This window comes from Colletotrichum truncatum, assembly GCF_014235925.2.
Source record: "Colletotrichum truncatum strain CMES1059 chromosome Unknown Contig_0006, whole genome shotgun sequence".
Classification (NCBI taxonomy): Eukaryota; Fungi; Ascomycota; class Sordariomycetes; order Glomerellales; family Glomerellaceae; genus Colletotrichum; species Colletotrichum truncatum.
Window position 1 is genome coordinate 2,720,437 of NW_027222403.1, and position 18,653 is coordinate 2,739,089.

General features: G+C 56.2%; 8 protein-coding genes across 8 annotated transcripts; 7 read left to right on the forward strand and 1 right to left on the reverse strand.

The window, feature by feature from the left end:
• Nucleotides 1–128: 128 nt before the first annotated feature.
• Nucleotides 129–1,041, forward strand: CTRU02_210014 (GTP-binding protein ypt5; the record flags this gene model as incomplete). Its single annotated transcript, XM_036720833.1, has 5 exons — nt 129–207; nt 270–289; nt 354–380; nt 449–640; nt 694–1,041. The coding sequence occupies 5 exons, from the start codon at nt 129–131 to the stop codon at nt 1,039–1,041; spliced, it is 666 nt and encodes a 221-aa protein (XP_036587673.1).
• Nucleotides 1,042–2,068: 1,027 nt separating this feature from the next.
• On the forward strand, nt 2,069–4,068 carry CTRU02_210015 (MICOS complex subunit mic60; the record flags this gene model as incomplete). The annotated part of the gene is made up of 2 exons (XM_036720834.1): nt 2,069–3,964; nt 4,024–4,068. The coding sequence occupies 2 exons, from the start codon at nt 2,069–2,071 to the stop codon at nt 4,066–4,068; spliced, it is 1,941 nt and encodes a 646-aa protein (XP_036587674.1).
• A 488-nt stretch (nt 4,069–4,556) lies between these two features.
• CTRU02_210016 (folylpolyglutamate synthase) lies at nt 4,557–6,473 on the forward strand (the record flags this gene model as incomplete). Its single annotated transcript, XM_070205377.1, has 4 exons — nt 4,557–4,692; nt 4,829–4,962; nt 5,065–6,127; nt 6,220–6,473. The coding sequence occupies 4 exons, from the start codon at nt 4,557–4,559 to the stop codon at nt 6,471–6,473; spliced, it is 1,587 nt and encodes a 528-aa protein (XP_070061025.1).
• Nucleotides 6,474–6,678: 205 nt separating this feature from the next.
• On the reverse strand, nt 6,679–8,178 carry CTRU02_210017 (Folylpolyglutamate synthase 1; the record flags this gene model as incomplete). The annotated part of the gene is made up of 1 exon (XM_036720836.1): nt 6,679–8,178. The coding sequence occupies one exon, from the start codon at nt 8,176–8,178 to the stop codon at nt 6,679–6,681; it is 1,500 nt and encodes a 499-aa protein (XP_036587676.1).
• A 1,914-nt stretch (nt 8,179–10,092) lies between these two features.
• CTRU02_210018 (transporter C3H1.06c 4) lies at nt 10,093–11,904 on the forward strand (the record flags this gene model as incomplete). Its single annotated transcript, XM_036720837.1, has 1 exon — nt 10,093–11,904. The coding sequence occupies one exon, from the start codon at nt 10,093–10,095 to the stop codon at nt 11,902–11,904; it is 1,812 nt and encodes a 603-aa protein (XP_036587677.1).
• Nucleotides 11,905–13,065: 1,161 nt separating this feature from the next.
• Nucleotides 13,066–14,287, forward strand: CTRU02_210019 (PHB depolymerase family esterase; the record flags this gene model as incomplete). The annotated part of the gene is made up of 3 exons (XM_036720838.2): nt 13,066–13,491; nt 13,592–14,032; nt 14,093–14,287. The coding sequence occupies 3 exons, from the start codon at nt 13,066–13,068 to the stop codon at nt 14,285–14,287; spliced, it is 1,062 nt and encodes a 353-aa protein (XP_036587678.2).
• A 2,183-nt stretch (nt 14,288–16,470) lies between these two features.
• On the forward strand, nt 16,471–16,689 carry CTRU02_210020 (Drug resistance protein YOR378W-like 4; the record flags this gene model as incomplete). The annotated part of the gene is made up of 1 exon (XM_070205378.1): nt 16,471–16,689. One exon carries the CDS (start codon nt 16,471–16,473, stop codon nt 16,687–16,689), a length of 219 nt encoding a protein of 72 aa, XP_070061026.1.
• A 45-nt stretch (nt 16,690–16,734) lies between these two features.
• On the forward strand, nt 16,735–18,138 carry CTRU02_210021 (Drug resistance protein YOR378W-like 4; the record flags this gene model as incomplete). Its single annotated transcript, XM_036720839.2, has 1 exon — nt 16,735–18,138. The coding sequence occupies one exon, from the start codon at nt 16,735–16,737 to the stop codon at nt 18,136–18,138; it is 1,404 nt and encodes a 467-aa protein (XP_036587679.2).
• Nucleotides 18,139–18,653: the final 515 nt, after the last annotated feature.

Consider the following 18,653-nt stretch of genomic DNA (forward strand, 5'->3'; position numbering starts at 1 on the left):
CATTCCATCCAGCGACTGTCGATAGAGCGGCCCCCCCCAGTTCGTTCCCGTCCGTCTGCGAGGCCCGTCCAACTTGAAGCTTTCCGCAACAACCCGCTTTCTCCCAACAATCCTCCACATTACTCAACATGGCAGCTCGAGGCCCTGGTGCTCCCGGCGCTCGCGGAATGAACACGCGATTTGCGCAGTTCAAGCTCGTCTTGCTTGGTATTTTTTTGTCTCCGCCACATCTTTTGAGTTGAATCAACTGGCTAACTGTGACGATGCAGGCGAGTCCGCTGTTGGAAAGGTACCTCGCTCGGAGCTTGCCACTGTACTGTCCGTCGTGCTAACGTGTCCCCTCTCTTTCCCAGAGTTCGATCGTTCTGCGATTCGTTAAGGTATGTGATCATCGTCGATTCCCGCATCTCCCGGGGAAAATCATCCAACTGATCATGTCTCGTCGCAGGACCAATTTGACTCTTACCGTGAATCTACCATCGGTGCCGCTTTCTTGACGCAGACCATTTCTCTTGACGAGAACACTACAGTCAAGTTCGAAATCTGGGATACCGCCGGTCAGGAGCGTTACAAGTCGCTCGCACCCATGTACTACAGAAACGCCAACTGCGCCGTTGTCGTCTATGATATCACCCAGGCTGTACGCTACACGGTATCCGAAATGTGGTGTTCGAAAGGCTAACAAATTTGTAGGCGTCGCTGGACAAGGCGAAGGCTTGGGTTAAGGAGCTGCAAAGACAAGCGAACGAAAACATCATCATCGCCCTCGCCGGTAACAAGCTGGATTTGGTCAACGAGCAACCCGATAAGCGAGCGGTTCCCACAGCAGATGCCGAGGCTTACGCGCGCGAGGCCGGACTTCTCTTCTTCGAGACATCGGCAAAGACGGCCGAGAACGTCAAGGATCTCTTTACGGCCATCGCCAAGAAGCTGCCGCTTGACCAGGCCGGCCCTAGGCATGCCCGACCAGGCCAGCGACAGGGCGTCAGTCTCCAGCCCGAGACGGCTGGCAGCAACGTCAGTGGGCCATGCAGCTGCTAGATGAGAACAACACAAGGGACATCACATATCAGGCGAGCCATGAGAACCGGCGAGAGAAGGACACTTTTTTTTTTTTTTTTTATCTATCGAAACGAGGCAGACTCCAGCCGGCAGACTGCCCAAGATGACCCGCCGACCAAATACCACAGACCAGACGAGCACGTAAACGATGGCGCTTTGGTTGGATGAGGTCGGACAGCGTCGTCTCACACCCTACACCAAGAGAGGGTATGCCAGGCCCAGCTTTTTAATATCAACAGTACGTTTTTCAAGGGTGTGGTTTACATTTCGTGTCTTCATTGCGCTGGTCATTCGGTTGTGGCAAACTCGGGTGTAGGGACAGACCTGGAACAAGACGGTGTACGGGAATGGATTCATTTTTTTTTTTTTTTTAACCACTGGGGGGAAGCATCCTGCAGCATTTTTCTGATGTACAGTATGCAATAGAGGCAACTGTTTTACGGATGGTTGTTCGTATCATCTTTTTTTGAGTTGTACGTGAGACGTGTTCTTGAGTCGGGTATACAAAGGGCATATGTGAATATGACAGCGACTGTTACAGTATGAGAGCCAAGTGACGTAGCAAGGTGAGGTATTTTGAGCTGAGGTGTGAAGAGGATGAAATGTGACTTTGGGGAGATGTTTATAAGATTGAAGCTTGAAAAGGAGGAGAGAATAAGAAGAAGGTAGAAAATAAATAAGTTTATGTCGAATACATGCAAATATTTCATGTTTTATCAATTACAATTCTTTTTTATTTTATTTTATTTTCCTTCTTTTTTCTTGCTCAGCACCTCTTCTCAAAATACTGGAGCTCTATAGTCCGCTGGTCCAGTGACGTGAGCCACTGTTCATCCCGGTTCCTGCCGTCGGCCTACCACTGCGACGCGGCTGGAAAGCTCGCCCAGTTTTAGCCGAACTTTTCCCTGAGCTTTTTTGTGCCTGGATTCCATCACCTCCCTCCACCTCAACACCTCGACATCATCCCCCTCCCCAATTCCGCCTTGTCGGCCCATTGCATCCCCTCATGTTGCGAACGTCGATTCGATCCGTGAGGGTGCTCGGCCACAGGCCTGCGGCAGCCGTCATTGGCCGCCAATGGCAGGCCGCCGCCGTCAGCCGGAGGCATTTTGCCGACGAGAAGAAGCCCGAAGCACCCAAACCACCTGTCCTGCCGGCATCAGAAACCATCACCGCTGAGAAGAGCGCCGCTCCCGAGGTCGCCGCCGCCGAGCCGACGATCCCCAAGGAGGAGGTTCCTCTCACTCCCCCGACACCCAACACCGAGGCCGTTGTGCCTCCTCCGCCCCAGACGCCCGCTGCCGCCGCTCCCAAGAAGAAGGGTTTCTTCCGCCGATTGAGAAACCTCGTCTTGACCCTCGCCATCCTCGGCGCTGTCGGTTTCGGTGGCGGTGTCTGGTACTCTCGTATCAACGACAACTTCCACGACTTCTTTACCGCCTATGTTCCCTTTGGCGAGCAGGCTGTCCTCTACCTTGAGGAGATGGACTTCCGCAAGCGATTTCCCAACCTCTCCAACAAGATCAAGCCGAGAGATACTGGTAACCAGGTCAATGTTCCCGCCCAGAGCGGTGCCTCCTGGAGAGTAGCCGACAGCGGCGAGCCTGCCGGCCGTCAGTCCAACGCGGTCGAGAAGGCTCAAGCCGCCAAGGTTGTCGCCGTCAAGGAGGAGCAGAAGAAGCCCGTCGAGAAGGTCAAGGCTCCCGAGCCCGCCAAGCCCAAGTCCAAGCCCGCGCCTGTCGTCGAGGCCAAGCCTGTCACGACCAAGGAGGAGACTACCGAGTTCAAGGCCCCCGAGGTCAACGAGCCTTCGCGCTTCCCTCCGATTGCCCCCATCGACGCCCTCAAGATTGAAGACGCGACGGAGCCGGTTGTGCAGGATCTTGTTCACATGCTCAACGACATCATCACCGTTATCAACGCTGACAAGGCCCACGGTCGCTACTCTCCTACCATCACCAAGGCTAAGAACGAGCTGAGCAAGGTCGGAAGCAAGATCAAGGCCATCAAGTCCTCGGTCGAGGAGAAGGCTGCTTCCGAGGTCCAGGCCAAGGTTGCCGACTTTGACAAGGCCGCCAACGATCTGATTGCCCGCGTCGAGGCCGCCATGGTCGCCCAGGAGGGTCAGTTCAGGAAGGAGTTTGAGGACGAGATGCAGAAGGTCAAGGAGAGCTACGACGCGCGCGTCAAGCTTCTGCTGGAGCGTGAGAAGCAGCTCAACGAGGAGCGTCTCAACAACCAGCTGCTGGAGCAGGCTCTCGCCCTGAAGAAGGAGTTCGTCGCCGAGGTCCAGAACCACGTCGAGTCTGAGCGTGAGGGTCGTCTTGGCAAGCTGGACAAGCTGTCGGCGGCCGTGGCCGAGCTTGAGAAGCTCACCACTGGATGGAACGAGGTTGTTGACACCAACCTGCGCACCCAGCAGCTGCACGTGGCCGTGGATGCCGTTCGTGCCAGCCTCGAGAACGCCACTAACCCCCGTCCCTTCACCCGCGAGCTCGTCGCTCTCAAGGAGATTGCGGCTGACGACCCGGTCGTCAACGCCGCCATTGCGTCCATTAACCCCTCTGCCTACCAGCGCGGCCTGGCCAACGCTGCGCAGCTCATTGACAGATTCCGGATAGTCGCCAACGAGGTGCGCAAGGCCTCGCTGCTGCCTGAAGAGGCCGGTGTTGCTAGCCACGCGTCGAGCTACCTTCTCAGCAAGGTCATGTTCAAGAAGCAGGGTCTGGCCGACGGCAACGACGTCGAGAGCATCCTGACACGCACCCAGACGCTTTTGGAGGAGGGCAACCTGGACGCTGCGGCCCGTGAGATGAACGGTCTGCAGGGCTGGGCGAAGACGCTGAGCAGAGACTGGCTCGGTGAGGTGAGGAAAGTGCTGGAGGTCCAGCAGGCGCTTGATGTGAGTTTTTATTTTTATTCTTCCCAAGTATTCACACAACGGTAGCTAACATGTCCCAGGTCATTGCGGCAGAGGCGCGTCTGCAGAGCTTGAAGCTGGAATAATGGAGGGAAACAAATCTTTTTCTTTTTCTTTTGTCATGGACGGGTGGCTCAGGAGAAGCTAGAGAGCCTAGACCTCTGGTCTGTGTAAGACATAGCCATAGACTTGAATGAAGGCAGTGTATTCTATCAGCTGCTGGTGTAATGTGATGTATTTGTCTGTTGATACCATGTCTGTGTACCAAGGAGGGGGTATTCTGGGTAGTGTATGGGTATTAGTTTGATCGAAATAAGCGTGATCTTTGGTACTGTAAGACTTGTTGTTATCCCGGCATCCTCTTAGAGCACACACGGATGAAAAAGCCGTTAAACCGGGATTGCATCCGAACGACAGTCGCGGAAAGTGGGGCAGTATAAACCCCCCCACCGACCCCGACATTTGGCTCTCCCCCCCCCGACAGACAGCTGCAAGTCGCCGTCGTCTCATTCCTCCCGTCCGATAATAAAAAAAATAAAAATAAAAAAAAGACACCCAGAAGGTCTCCCACCCAATGCATCATGTGCCCCGCCGTGCCTTGCGTCTCAGCAGCACTCAACAGCTTTTCTCGTCTCCCTCGCGATTCGGCATATTGATTCGCACAATGGCTACCGCCGGTAGGACGTACAATGTAAGTTATCAGTCTCAAGATCAGTGTGTTTAAACCCCCCTCCCCACCCTCCGACTTCGGAACCGTTTGCGCGCCTGGAAGTGCACAATGGAGGGGAGGTTGAAAGATGAGGGGAAAGAGAGAGAGAGGGGTAGCTAACGTGGAGATGATTGTATAGGATGCCGTCGACGCATTGAATACGCTGCAGACGCCGTTTGCCGTCATCGAGGCGCGTCGCAAGGCGGGCGTCAGGCCTGATGAGGCTTCTGTCAAGGAGATGAAGGCGTATCTTGCGCGGATAGGATATACGGTGCAGTAACCCCCCCTTCTCCCCTTCTCCCCTTCTCCCCCCCGGGGAGCCCTCCAGCTCAATCAACAAAGAAACATTGCCCTAACGAGACAACACAAACAGACATCCGACCTCGACGGCCTCAACGTGATCCACGTAGCGGGAACAAAGGGCAAAGGAAGCACCTGCGCCTTCACCGACTCGATCCTCGCGCGGCACCGCGCCCTCTCCGCGAGGCGGGTGCCGCAGAAGGTCGGCCTGCTCATATCGCCGCACCTGATCGCCGTCCGCGAGCGCATACGCATAAACGGGACGCCCATCTCGGAGGACCTGTTCGCGCGGTACTTCTTCGAGGTCTGGGACAGGCTGGGCGAGAGCACGGCGCAGGAAGACGCCGTCGCGCTGGGCACCAGGCCGATCTACTCGCGGTACCTCACGCTCGTCAGCTTCCATGCCTTCATCCAGGAAGGCGTCGACTGCGCGATCCTCGAGACGGGCATCGGCGGCGAGTACGACGCTACGAATCTCGTCGCGAAGCCCGTGGCCACGGGAATCACGACGTTGGGGATCGATCACGTTTTCGCGTTGGGCGATACCGTTGCCAAGATTGCGTGGCACAAGGCCGGCATCATGAAGAACGGCAGCGCGGGTTTCACGGTCGAGCAGGTTCCCGAGGCGCAGGCCGTGTTGGAGCAAAGGGCGGAGGAGAAGGGGGTGCGGTTGGAGGTCGTCGGGGTCGACAAGCGGTTGGAAGGGGTCGCCATCCGGCCCGATGCGACTTTTCAGAAGAGGAACGCGAGTCTCGCCGTCAGGCTCGCGGAGACGGTGCTGCGGAGGCTGGATCCCGATTTCGAGGTCGACGAGGAGCGGCTGCCGCGGGACTTTACGGAAGGGCTGGAGCAGGTCGTGTGGCGCGGGCGGTGCGAGGTCAAGGACGAGGGGAAGGTGGTGTGGCACGTTGACGGGGCGCACACGACGGACAGCCTGAAGATGGCGTCGCGGTGGTTCGCCGACGAGACGCGGGGGAACAAGGGACCCCGCGCGCTCGTGTTCAACCAGCAGGGCCGGACGGAGGCCATTGATTTCTTGGACGGCGTGTTTGAAGGGGTCAAGAGGGACGGTAGGGGGTTCGACACGGTCATTTTCTGCACGAACGTCACGTATGCCCAGACCGGGTACAAACGGGGTGAGTTATAGTCGTTTTTTTTTTTTTTTTTAAGTGAAAAGGCGTTTCGGGGCGGGCGGATGGCTGCTGACTTTTTTTTTCCCAACAAACAGACTTTGTAAACCACCAGTACGACGCCAAGGCCATCGAGGCCATGACGGTCCAGAGGCAGTTCGCGGAGCGGTGGTCGCAGCTAGACCCCCAGGCCGACGTCAAGGTCATCCCCACGATCGAGGAGGCGCTGCAGCATGTCCGGGGCCTGGCGGGGGAGGTCGCGGAGGGCGAGAGCGTACAGGCCTTCGTCACGGGGAGTCTTCATCTTGTGGGTGGCGCGCTGGGTATCCTAGAGGGGGCGGATGCTTTGTGAATTTAGTCGGAGGGCGGGCAAGGCGTCTGGTTTTGATTCCTTTCTTTTCCTTTTTTTTTTTTTTTTCAACATGTACATGAATGAATCATGACGGTCCAGGGGCGGCATATACAGGAGGCGGCTAGTCTAGTCCTCGCGGATTCAACTCTACGGATTTATATATAGATATATATATGCTTATAAATTATGTTTTAATCTACGTTGCTCACAGTAAACTGTCCGGTTCCAAGAAACCGATGACGTTCCCGACGAGGTACATGCTCCCTGTCACGAGCACTTTCGGTACGAGACCTTGCTTGTCGGCATCGACAGTGACGGCCTCCACCGCGGCCTTCATCTCCGCCAGGTCCGCGCACACCGTCGTCCTGACGTCGGGGTACGCCTTGTTCAGCGCTTCCGCGCACTTTTGCTGGACGCTCAGGTCGGCGTCCTCGAGCCTGGCCTTGTCGTTCCGCGTGAAGACTGCGCCGGCGATTTTCGCGCCGGGGTCGACGCCGGCTGCCTCGACCTCTTTCAGAAAGGCGAGGAGGAGCTCGGCGGCGTCGCGCTCCTGTTGGTTGAAGACGAGGACAAACGACGTCTTGGGGTCGGCGACGAGCGGCGAGATCCAGCGGGCTACTTCGGATAAGCTGTCCGTGTTGTGCGCGCCGTCGAGGTACCATGTCTCCGGGCCCTGCTGCATCACTTCCTGCCGGCCGCGTAGGGTCGCTTCGCGGAGCCCAGAGATGATTTCCTCGGGCACGTCGTCCAACGAGCTTACCGGGGTTGCGTCCTTCGCCTCGAGAACGCTGAGATGATGCCGCGCAGCAAGCGCTGCGAGGGCCTGGTTCCGCTTCTGAAAGTCGCCGCCGGTAAGCTTCGCCCCGGGCACGCCGGTCCAGGAAACGACTGCGTCGTCGGGGACCTCGATTAGTTCCGCACCCTTCTCCTGTGCTCGGGATCGGAGGACGTCCATCACGCCGGGCTGGTCGTCGAGGCGGCGGGTGAATGTGGGCACTCCGGGTCTCATGACGCCGGCCTTGTGCCAGGCGATCTGCTCCGCCGTAGACCCCAGCATCGCTACGTGGTCGATGCCCAGCTGGGTGATGATGCTCGCGGTGACGGCTTCGTCGGGGATAATGTTGGTCGCGTCGTACTCGCCTCCGATACCGCATTCCACAACGGCCGTCTTGACGCCCTCGGCGAGGAAGACGTGTAGGGCCAGCAGGGTGAGATAGCGGAAGTAAAAGGGCTTGGACCCGGCTTCCATGCCGAGTTCCTCGTTGGCGGGCGCAGCGGAAAGGGTATCCCAGAGCTCGAAGAAGTACTTTGCGAAGAGGGCCTGCGAGATGGGTTGGCCGTCGATGGCGATGCGCTCGCGCGGGGAGACGAGGTGAGGGGACGTGTAGGTGCCGACGCGGCCTGCCTTGCGGGACGTTATCAGGGCCGAGGTGGTGAGGGTTGTGACGGAGCCTTTTCCTTTGGTGCCTGCTATGTGGACGTAGGAGATGTTTGAGAGGCGGGCTGGGGTGAGGGATGCGCGGGCGAGCCAGGCGCGCATTTCGGGTATGGCGAGGGCGTTGGGGTCTGCGGGTTTGGAGGCATCTTTGGCCGGGGGGTTTTGCGGCTGTTGTTTTGGGGCGTTGAAGAGGGCGTGGACTTTGAGGTTGGGGATGAGGGTGTTTAGACGCTCGAGGGCGTCGGTGTAAGTGCGCGAGGAGGACATCGTGGTGATGTGGCGAAGGCGGAGGGTGGGTGGTTTGATGATGGGTGAGGCTGAGATGCGCCGTGTGAGGTGTCTCATTAGCGAGTTTACTGATGGTAGGTTGAAATAAGGGAGAGGAGGGTTTTGCGGTGGTACAACATGAATTGAGGTTGCGGTTGAAGTTTGATTGTGGGATCGGAGGATGAGGCTCAAATTGAGTTGGTTGTGAGAGGCCAAGCTTTGAATTGAGTTCCACTCGGATGAGGTTATTTGTGGGTGGTTCCCTCCACTGGAACGTTGTGGCTTGGCTTTGAGAGTTGTGTTATTTACTTTGTACGATTTGATGCTGGTTATCTTATTTTGCTCATTGATTTTTATGTGTTTTAAACAAGGGAGTTGATTGCTCTCATCTGGTTGGTCTCAATAGTCAAGCCCACTCAATCAATAAGCATCCCAGCAACTGACTCTCATTTGAGGATTGAGTTGGCCTTGAAGCGCAAGCAGGATAATAAGTGTAAATGAGAACTAGAAACATACTGAAATGTAAATCGTTCACTAACCCTTATTTCTCTCATTTTCACTATGTATTGTCACCTCAAAGCCTCTGTCTTGGTCGGAACCCCTCCGATCGGACACGTACCGTCAACACACCCGGTCGGCGTGTCCCGGTCGACACTTAACCCGCTCAATTGGCGGCTGCAGTCGCAGATCAAGACGATCTGTGTGGGCAGCCGGCGTTTAGGATGAAGCTTGGGTGCGGGGAACATGATCCGAAGGGGTGACCCTGCTTCCACCCCAAATAGTCAGCGTCATCATCCTAAGACACTCTCAACTTGATCGCATCATTTGTAAGTCAAGTCACTGCTCAAGTGCTGTCGTTGTCGCACTGTTGTAAATAAGACAGGCAATATTGAGACTACTCAGTAACAGAATAGTCATGGCAACCCAACCACCCATCCAAGCCTGAGGGCTGGGACTGATAACTATCTAAACTACTAGGTAGTCTCTGGTCTACTTCCATCGACCCAAGAAACAGCTGCCATGTCTTCGTATGCTTTCTTGGGTGATGCACGGAACAAATTAGGCAGGTCATATGTCCAGGGTTAACTCCTCCGGTTAAGGCTAAGGAAAAGAGAGCAGAGAGAGTGTGTCAGTACCGGCTAATGAGAAGAAGCCCTCGGACAAAATGTCCTTTTAACTCCGAACTCGTTCCGAGTTTGATTGCGTGCTCTATGTGTCATACAGTTTCCCACGTTCCAGTCGTCGCCGGAATTTCTCCATTAAGAAAACATCTTTTTGGTCCGCAAACACTTTTTTTTTTTTTTTTGCCGATTCGGCAACGCGGCAACGCCAATTTGATGCTCACCCATCGCTTGGCAAACGGAACTAAGTATAATCCCCCCCCAGACCTAGGCGAAACCACACACACACCCCCAGTTGCTTGAGCTGCTTAGCTGCTTTTGGCTCGTTCGAGGCCATCCCACTTTTCCCGATCTTTCGCATGGGACCGGGGTCAGGTTGGAGCGGATGTGGAGGTGCTTGTCATCGACTAGGTAATGAAGGTCTGCTGTCGCCGCGCGCCCTTTCGCGACGAGCCTGACGGCAAATTTGTCACTGAATCTTTTTTTTTCTTTCTTCTCTTTTCTTTGATACTTGAAGGTGAAAGTCTCTTCCAATATACGGGGGTTGACCGCTCGCTTAGTGACTTGTCCTCTCTCCCTCATCGCTTTTTTTCAAACTAGTTGTAGTCAACTCTCATTTAATGACGTTGAATACGAATATTCTCACTCGAGATTCTACTGAACCCAAAAGTCCTTCATAACTATTGATTCATAGATTTTCAACTTCAAATATTCGATATATAACAGCACAAATTACCTAACACCTACTCGCGATCCCTCTCCAAACTCAGTACCTGAGAGCATCACGCCACAGATGACAGCAAAAGACCCTCGTGAGGTCCACGACGACGAAAAACTCGATGATGTAGAACGATCCGCAGGCACCACCAGCAACAGCAGCGCCGACTCGGTGACGATCCGCAGCAACAATGTAGCCGGCGATGACGAAAACGAAACCGGCATCGCCAAGGCCGGAGATGCAACCATCGCCGGCGACGGAACCAAAGAGGCGTCTGAGACAACGGCGCAGGCACCGCCCGCCGACGAGGATGCCCCCGAGGCCGGCCGCACCAAGCTGGAGACGACGCTTATCGTCCTCTCCCTATGCGCCGCCCTCTTCCTCGCAGCTCTCGACGTCACCATCATCACAACCGCCATTCCCACCATCGCACAGGAGTTCAACAGCAACATCGGTTACATCTGGGTCGGCAGCGCGTACCTCCTCGCCAACGCCGCCTTCGTACCGACATGGGGCAAGATTTCCGACATTTGGGGCCGCAAACCCGTTCTGCTCTCGGCCGTCGCCGTCTTCTGGGTCGGATCGCTGATTTGCGGACTGGCAGTGAACATGGGCATGTTGATCGCGGCACGCGCCATCCAGGGCATCGGCGGCGGCGGCATCATCGTCCTGGTGAACATCTGCATCAGCGACCTCTTCTCCATGCGCCAGCGGGGAGTCTACTTTGGAGTCATGGGCATGGTATGGGCCGTCGCGTCGGCGGTTGGCCCCGTCATCGGCGGCGTGTTTACGAGCCAGGTCACTTGGCGCTGGTGTTTCTACATCAACCTGCCCATCTCGGGCGTCGGCATCATCGTGCTCTTCTTCGTGCTGAAGCTGCACAACCCGCGCACGCCCGTCGTCGAGGGCCTCAAGGCCGTCGACTGGATCGGCACGCTGACCATCATCGGCGGCACCATCATGTTCCTCTTCGGCCTCGAGTTCGGCGGCGTCACCTACCCCTGGAACTCGCCCACCGTCATCTGCCTCATCGTCTTCGGCGTCGTCACCATCGCCGTCTTCACCGTCAACGAGTGGAAGTACGCAAGGTACCCCGTCATCCCCATGCACCTCTTCCGCAACCGGTCCAACCTCGCGGCCTTCGCCACCTCCTTCTGCCACGCCTTCGCCTTCATCTCGGGCAGCTACTGGTTGCCGCTGTACTTCCAGGGCGTCCAGGGCGTCTCGTCGCTGTTGTCGGGCGTGTACCTCCTTCCCTATGTCCTTTCGCTTTCTCTAATGTCCGCGGCGGCGGGCATCATCATCCGCAAGACGGGCAACTATCTCTATCTAATTATCTCAGGCATGGCCGTCGCCACCCTCGGATTCGGCCTGTTCAACGACCTCCCCTTTGAGCGCAACTTCACAAAGATCGTCCTGTACCAGATCGTCGCCGGGCTCGGTATCGGGCCGAACTTCCAGTCGCCCCTGATCGCAGTACAGACGTCCGTCGAGCCGAGGGACATCGCCGCAGCGACATCGACCTTTGGTTTCATCCGGCAGATGGCGACGTCCATTTCCGTCGTCATCGGAGGCGTGGTCTTCAACAACGAGATGCAGAAACAGCACCCCCGTCTCCTGGCGGAACTCGGCCCGGAGTTGGCGGGTATGCTATCAGGATCGAGCGCCGCGTCAAGCGTCGGCGTCGTGGCAGGATTACAGGGCGACGAGGGCCGGATCGCCCGCGGTGCGTACCTGAACGGCCTGCGGACCATGTACATCGTCTACGTGGCGTTCGCGGGCCTGGGGTTGGTGACGAGTTTGTTTATACGGCAGAAGCAGCTTAGCAAGAAGCACACGGAGCACCGGACGGGGCTGAAGACGCTCCGGAGCCGGACGGGAAAGTGAGATTATATAGTTTTATCGGAAGCCTACGGGCGCCCGGGGTCGGACCACACACATGGTTTACGGCGTTTATTATTTTTTTTTATTTTTTTTTGGCATCGTTGGGATTCAGCGGGCATGGAGCGTATACCAAAATTAGATGCTTATTTCTTTTTTTTGTAATGATCCTTTTGAAATCTACTGCTGTTTTCAGCCACTTTTTGGCTTTGTTACCTACGCATGTGACTTTCGAATGTATCAAATGTGCAGAGAGGCTCAACCGTCTTGTCTTCAGGCTAAATGCGGTTGATATGCCGTCCACGTGGGGACGTCAATAGTACGTGGAGCGAAGACGCGGCGAGGATGAAAGAAAGACTATTGACTTCGTCCCCACGTTTCAAGGCCCCCCTCCGCTCACCCGGGGAATGGGGAACGTTCCATTGGGAGGACGAGTGTGGCACGCAATGCGGTAAGAGCCGGTGTTGACGTCCGAGATGGGAACCGATTAGGCATAGACTCGGCCGGGTCGTGGCGCGGAAGCACTTTTGCGGTTCAGAAAATGGGAATAGTTTGCATTCTGAACCATGATTTGGGAATAAAGATTGATTTTATCCAGCTAGTTACCCGGTTATTCATGTTCAGCGTTTCCAAGGACCTGGGAGCTATATATTTTCGGTATTTGGAGTTTAGGAGACCGCATCATTGGCGGAATCATGCGGCCCCACGCGTGGAGAAAACTTCCGGTTCGGGGGCGGAGGTTGGGCTGCGGTCCGAGTTTATTTGGTCAATTGCATGGAGACGTATTTTGGGAGTCGATTTGTTATTTGTTTCCAAGTATCTGAGTTGCGTATGGGATCATATTTCCCAGATAAAGCTGGCTGGCGAGCAGACGATCAGTGTGTCCAGTTTTTGTAGACATGGCATCTCAAAACCTCCAGACACGCGTTCATAATGGTGGCCTCAACGTAGGGAATGGTCACATTGTGGCACGGAGGGGTCTGAAAGCTCACAAGGGGGGTCTGCATCCACAGCTACCCCCGGAATCATCACGTCCGCTGCCCTATTCACAACTTTCAGCTTGAACCAGCGGTATATATCATGCGAGCTGGCTCCTCTTTCCAATGCCCCCATGCCTCTCAGCAGACAAGCCCACTTCTCAAGGCTGTCCAGGTTTTCACAGTTACAATGCGCTTCTTCAGTCTCTTAACCACCGCCCTCAGCGGCACCCTTGCGGCAGCCGCCTCTCTCCAGCAAGTGACCAGCTTCGGCGCCAACCCCTCGGGGGCCAAGATGTACATCTACGTCCCGGACCGCGTGGCCGCGAACCCCGCCATCATTGTCGCGATCCACTACTGTTCCGGCACAGCCAACGCGTATTACTCCGGCACGCCCTACCGCGGGTACGCAGACACCTACGGGCTAATTGTCATCTACCCAGAGTCGCCCTACAGCGGGACATGCTGGGACGTGAGCTCGCCGGCGTCGTTGACTCACAATGGCGGCGGAAACAGCAATGCCATTGCGAACATGGTGACGTATACTCTGGACAAGTATAATGGCGACAAGAGCAAGGTGTTTGTCACGGGAACGTCTTCAGGGGCTATGATGACGGTATGTCGTTCTGTCTTTCCACCTCTTCTGCTTCTTTCTTTTAAGAGCCAACAAGACTCAGTTGAGATCGTCTCTCGTAAATATAACTAATACGGGTCAGAACGTCATGGCAGCAACCTACCCCGAACTCTTCGCCGCCGGCATCGCCTACTCCGGCGTCCCCGCAGGTTGCTTCTACACCGGCACCGTGAACGGGTGGAACTCGACTTGCAGCCAAGGCCAGTCCATCTCCACACAGGCCGTCTGGCGGCAGACAGCGCTCAACATGTACCCCGGATACTCGGGCCCCCGGCCGCGGATGCAGATCTACCACGGCAGCGCCGACACGACGCTGTACCCGCAGAATTGGAACGAGACGATCAAGCAGTGGACTGGCGTGTTCGGGTACAGCTTGACGGCGCAACAGACGCTGCCCGGGACGCCGAGCGGGCAGTACACCAAGTACGTGTACGGGCCGAACCTGGAGGGTATCTACGGGTCGGGCGTCGGTCACAGCGTGCCGGTCATGGGGGCGGAGGATTTGAAGTGGTTTGGCATTACGGTGAGTTCCCTTAAAGGCTTTGAGAAGTGCAGTGACGCGAGGACGCTGACTTGTGATTAGGGCGGTTCGGGACAGCCCGGCACGACGACGGTGAGCTCGGCGCCGCCTCCGGCTACGTCTACGGCAGCCCCGCCTGGTGGCTGCACGGCGAAACGGTGGGATCAGTGCGGCGGGAACGGGTTCAGCGGGTGCACTGTTTGCGCCAGCCCTTATACTTGCCAGAAGGCCAACGACTGGTACTCTCAGTGCCTGTGAGGGTGCAGTACAGGAGGAGTTGTGGGGTGGGGTGTAGTTGGTGGATGGAGTTTGTATATACTTCACCTATTGTGGTCCACTCATCTTGTAATTCAGATGAAGCTGTCGGTCGACGTGAACTTACTCAGGCGAACCCGTTTACAGTTGAGATGGCGTTTGCAATGTGATTCTGCATTATGCAATGCATGACAACACAAGATATAATGCTTACATATCGTCGAGAACGGTAAAAATTCCCCGGCCGTGAATAAATTCTTTCTTAACTCGACAATGTAAGTGTTGAGTTGGAACAGGCATTCCGTAATTCCGTAGTTCCGTTCCGTAGTTCCGATATGTGGACCGGGGTCATTCTGCAACCGGGATAGCTAAAAAAAAAAAAAAAAAAAAAAATTGCTAAAGTAGAGACGGAGACTTTACTGAGTCGCTCAATCTCAATGAATAGTGTAATCATCCACTACCCGCAGAAATGACGATAGCACGCGCCGTTACAAACCAACCAGCTCCTCCGGCCGCCTTGACCAAATGAATCAGGTCCCGACCCGAAAATCCAGCGTCATCGGGACCCACCCACGGCGCCCGTCGGCTTAATAAGCCGGTATCAGCTGCCGACCTCGGAGCCGAAATGCGATAGGCGATAAGGCCGGATGCTAGTCAGTGCTGAGCTGAGCAGCGAAAATTCATCCACGCACCCATCGCAAAGTGGGAGCTGTCTTTTGCCTTGTCAGTGTCTTGTCAGCGATGACCTTGACTCAGTGACCCCGCATAGCCGCTTCCGACGTTCTTGGGATGGCGCGCCGTCTTAGCTCTCGCAAGCGTGCGGCGCTGCTCTGCGCCCGTGGCTTACACTACAATGGTCCCTTGGTGGCTTTTTTTTTACACCCCCGCATGGAACAGCCCAGGCCGCCTGCTGGTGCTTCCTGCGCAGAAGTTGTGTGGCTGGCTTGGCTTACTAGTATCGCATTCTCAGCCCTGTTGCATGCTTAAAGCTCTCTCCCTGCAGCTGATAACCAGTCTGGGCCTCCCCTCGTGACCTCAAACTGTATTTGGAAGCGAGGGTTGTTGAGGTTTTTTAAGCACGTTTTTTCCCAGGCGAGCACGACGGTGAGCGGAAGATGAGCGGAGGGTGTCGACCCCAAGCCAGGGGCAGCACCTGGATATCGTGTTCTTTTCCGTCTTCGCTAAGGTTCGATGAGTCTTCTTGGCCCTAGCCAAGGGAGATTCTTTAACCTTTGGCATCTTCTAGAAGAAGCCTCCTTCAATATGTGACACTCGGCGATGCCACAATCTATGGGACCTTGGCATGTATTGTCCCATCCATTTAACGTCATCCCAATGGAAAATATTCTGAAGGATGGGACATCAATTTAGACATCTGAAAAGCGGTATTCCCAAAAGAGAAAAAATATCCAGACAGGGTGCCCCATAAAAGAACAATGTTAGTCAGTCAGCTAGGTACTACTGCACAGACTCGGAAAACGAGAGTCAAAAGCTATCTGCTTCCGGGTCCCGACTCGCGCGCGGCCGGGTATGCAAGCGTTACAATGTTGGGTCCCCTCGCCCTCAACCTTCCCACTGGCCAACTGGCATTTTCCGGCGAGGAAACGAGACAGGATACTGACAAAATCGACCTGATTTTCATCATTGAGCCCCCCTTTCGGTCCCCCCCACCCGCCATCATGACGGATCCATCCCGAGAACACACACACACCCCCTGGTCGTGCTATAACGGCGGCCTTGCAAATTGCAAAAAATTGGGCCAATCCCACGTGTATGTCACCGTGCAAATCCAGTCCCTTGTCTGGCAAAGGCGCTTGTCCTCGCCGGTCTAGGGGTGTGTGTTTTTCCTCTTGATTTCTCTTTGAAGAAGAGGTGGTCCCCCCATCCTTGGAGCTAGCTAGCGTCCCCAGCTCGGGAATGGCGAATTTGAAGAGAGTCCCGCTCATATCTGCCGTCGCATCACCCGGGTACGGGGCAGGAGATCCTTACTTCAACTCACCCTCGCCCGCGCAATTCTGACTCTGGGTTTCCTTCTCTGGTTTTCCTGGTCAGTTTTTGCAGTCAAGCTACCTCCGAGGGAAGAAGTTCGACCCGTCAACATGGCTTCTCCGTCAGAGAAGCAGCACCGCAAGAGCGTCGATACGCTCTCCGAAGATAGGACGGCGACGGCGACGCCCGATGTCAATATGACGAAAGAAGACAAGACGACTTCTGACGACTCGAGTACGTCCCCGGACGGCAACGAGCCCAGCGACGACAATGGCAATGGTCTTACGCCGCAGCAGACCAATGGCTCGGAAGTCTGGGTCGCCACGACCATGTCGTTCCCCCGCGAGGCGCTCTTCGTCGGCATTTGTTGCATGGCTCAGTTCTGTACCCGTGAGTTTGCCCCGTCTGTGTTTTGAGGATTCAAACAGCTAAACAGACAACACCTTTCAGAGGCCGCATACATGGAGACCCTCGTCCTCCTTCACGTAATCGGCAGCTCTTTTAACGTCGACAACCCGGCCCGCCTGGCTTGGCTGGTCGCGGGCTACTCCCTCACAGTCGGCACCTTCATCCTCTTCTCCGGCCGCCTCGGCGACGCCTTCGGCTATAAGCGCATGCTCATCATCGGCTTCTCCTGGTTTTCCATCTGGTCCATGGTTGCCGGCCTCAGCGTCTTCTCCAACTTCACCCTCGCCGTGTTCTCGCGAGTGCTGCAGGGCATCGGCCCGGCCATCTGCCTCCCGAACGCCCTCGCCCTGTTCGGCGCGGCGTACCCGCCCGGCCACCGCAAGGCCATGGTCTTTTCCTTCTTCGGTGCCGTGGCCCCCATGGGCGGTGTCGTCGGCGCCGCGATCGCCTCCGTGCTGGAGCTGGAGTGGTGGCCCTGGGCGCTGTGGGCTCTCTCCATCTGGCTTGCCGTCCTGGCGGTCGCTGGTTTCTTCATCATCCCCGAGCCGCCGAGGAAGATGGGCCCGCCGCGGGGGTTCAAGGAGTTGTTCGTCGACCTCGACATCCCCGGCGCCGCGACCGGTATCGTCGCCCTCGTGCTGTTCAACTTTGCGTGGAACCAGGCGCCCATCATTGGGTGGAAGAACGCCGAGGTTCTGGTGCCGCTGATTCTGGGGCTCATTTTGTTTGGTGTCTTCGCGGCCATCGAGTTCAAGTTCGCGCCCAAGCCGTTGCTGCCATTCGACGCCGTCAACGCCGACGTCGGCTTCGTGCTCGCGGCGGTCGTGTGCGGCTGGGCGACGTTCGGCGTTTGGACGCTGTACCTCGTGCAGATCCTGCAGGAGATCCGGACCCTATCGCCGCTCCTGACGTGTGCGTGGTTCTCGCCCGTCGTGGTTAGCGGTGGTATCGCGGCCGTCATCACCGGCAAGCTCCTCGGTCCTCTCAAGGTCCGCCCTGCGATCGTCATGACGATAGCGCTGGTCGCCTTTACAATCGGCGTCATTCTCACGGCCACTGCCCCCGAGAACCAGATCTATTGGGCGCAAATCTTCGTCTCCATGATCATCATGCCTTTCGGCATGGACATGAGTTTCCCCGCCGCCACGCTGATCCTGTCCAACGCCGTCAAGAGGGAGCACCAGGGCATCGGTGCCAGTCTGGTCAACACAGTGGTCAACTACGGCATCGCGCTGGGCGTCGGATTCGCTGGCACGGTGGAGGTGCATGTCAACAACGGGGCGGAGACGACCGAAGACAGGTTTAAGGGGTTCAAGGGTGCGTTGTACATGGGCATTGGGCTTTCCGGGCTGGGTCTGGGTGTCGCGTTGATGTTTTTGGCGAGGGAGTGGAGGAACCGACGGGCTGGGAAGCCTGGTGGTGAAGAAGGGGCCGCCGCTGCGCCGGAAGGCTCATGAGATGGTGATAGAGGATAGACATTAGACGATGCATTGCTCAGCGCAGCTACACATACCCATGACTTGATAATAGACCTAGACTTGTAATAATTATTGTGTGGAAACGGATGTACTGCACTGCCGACTATGGCCTTGTCACTCATGGAGCGAATGTCGCTGAACAAGATAGGGCAGACCGGAAGACTTAGAAAGAGCTTGTGACCTTGAGTCCTCGTTTTCCTCGTCTGATCGATATCATCGTGAGAATCTGAAGCCATGTTGGGACATCGCACACTAACTCCATACTTGAATCAAAGCTCTCACCAGACACATCAGGATGTCGATAGACTTGCAGGCTTATGTGCTGACTGGTGGATCTAGACTAGGAAGTGGGATCTAAGCCAAGCATGCCACGTCGAGCAGCAAACGACAGATGGGCCAAGCGGCTCTTTGCCCCATCCGTGCAAGCCGAGCGCTCCGGCCCGATAGAATAACCACATAGTCGGGAACTGCACATTCGTACTAGGATTCCCATC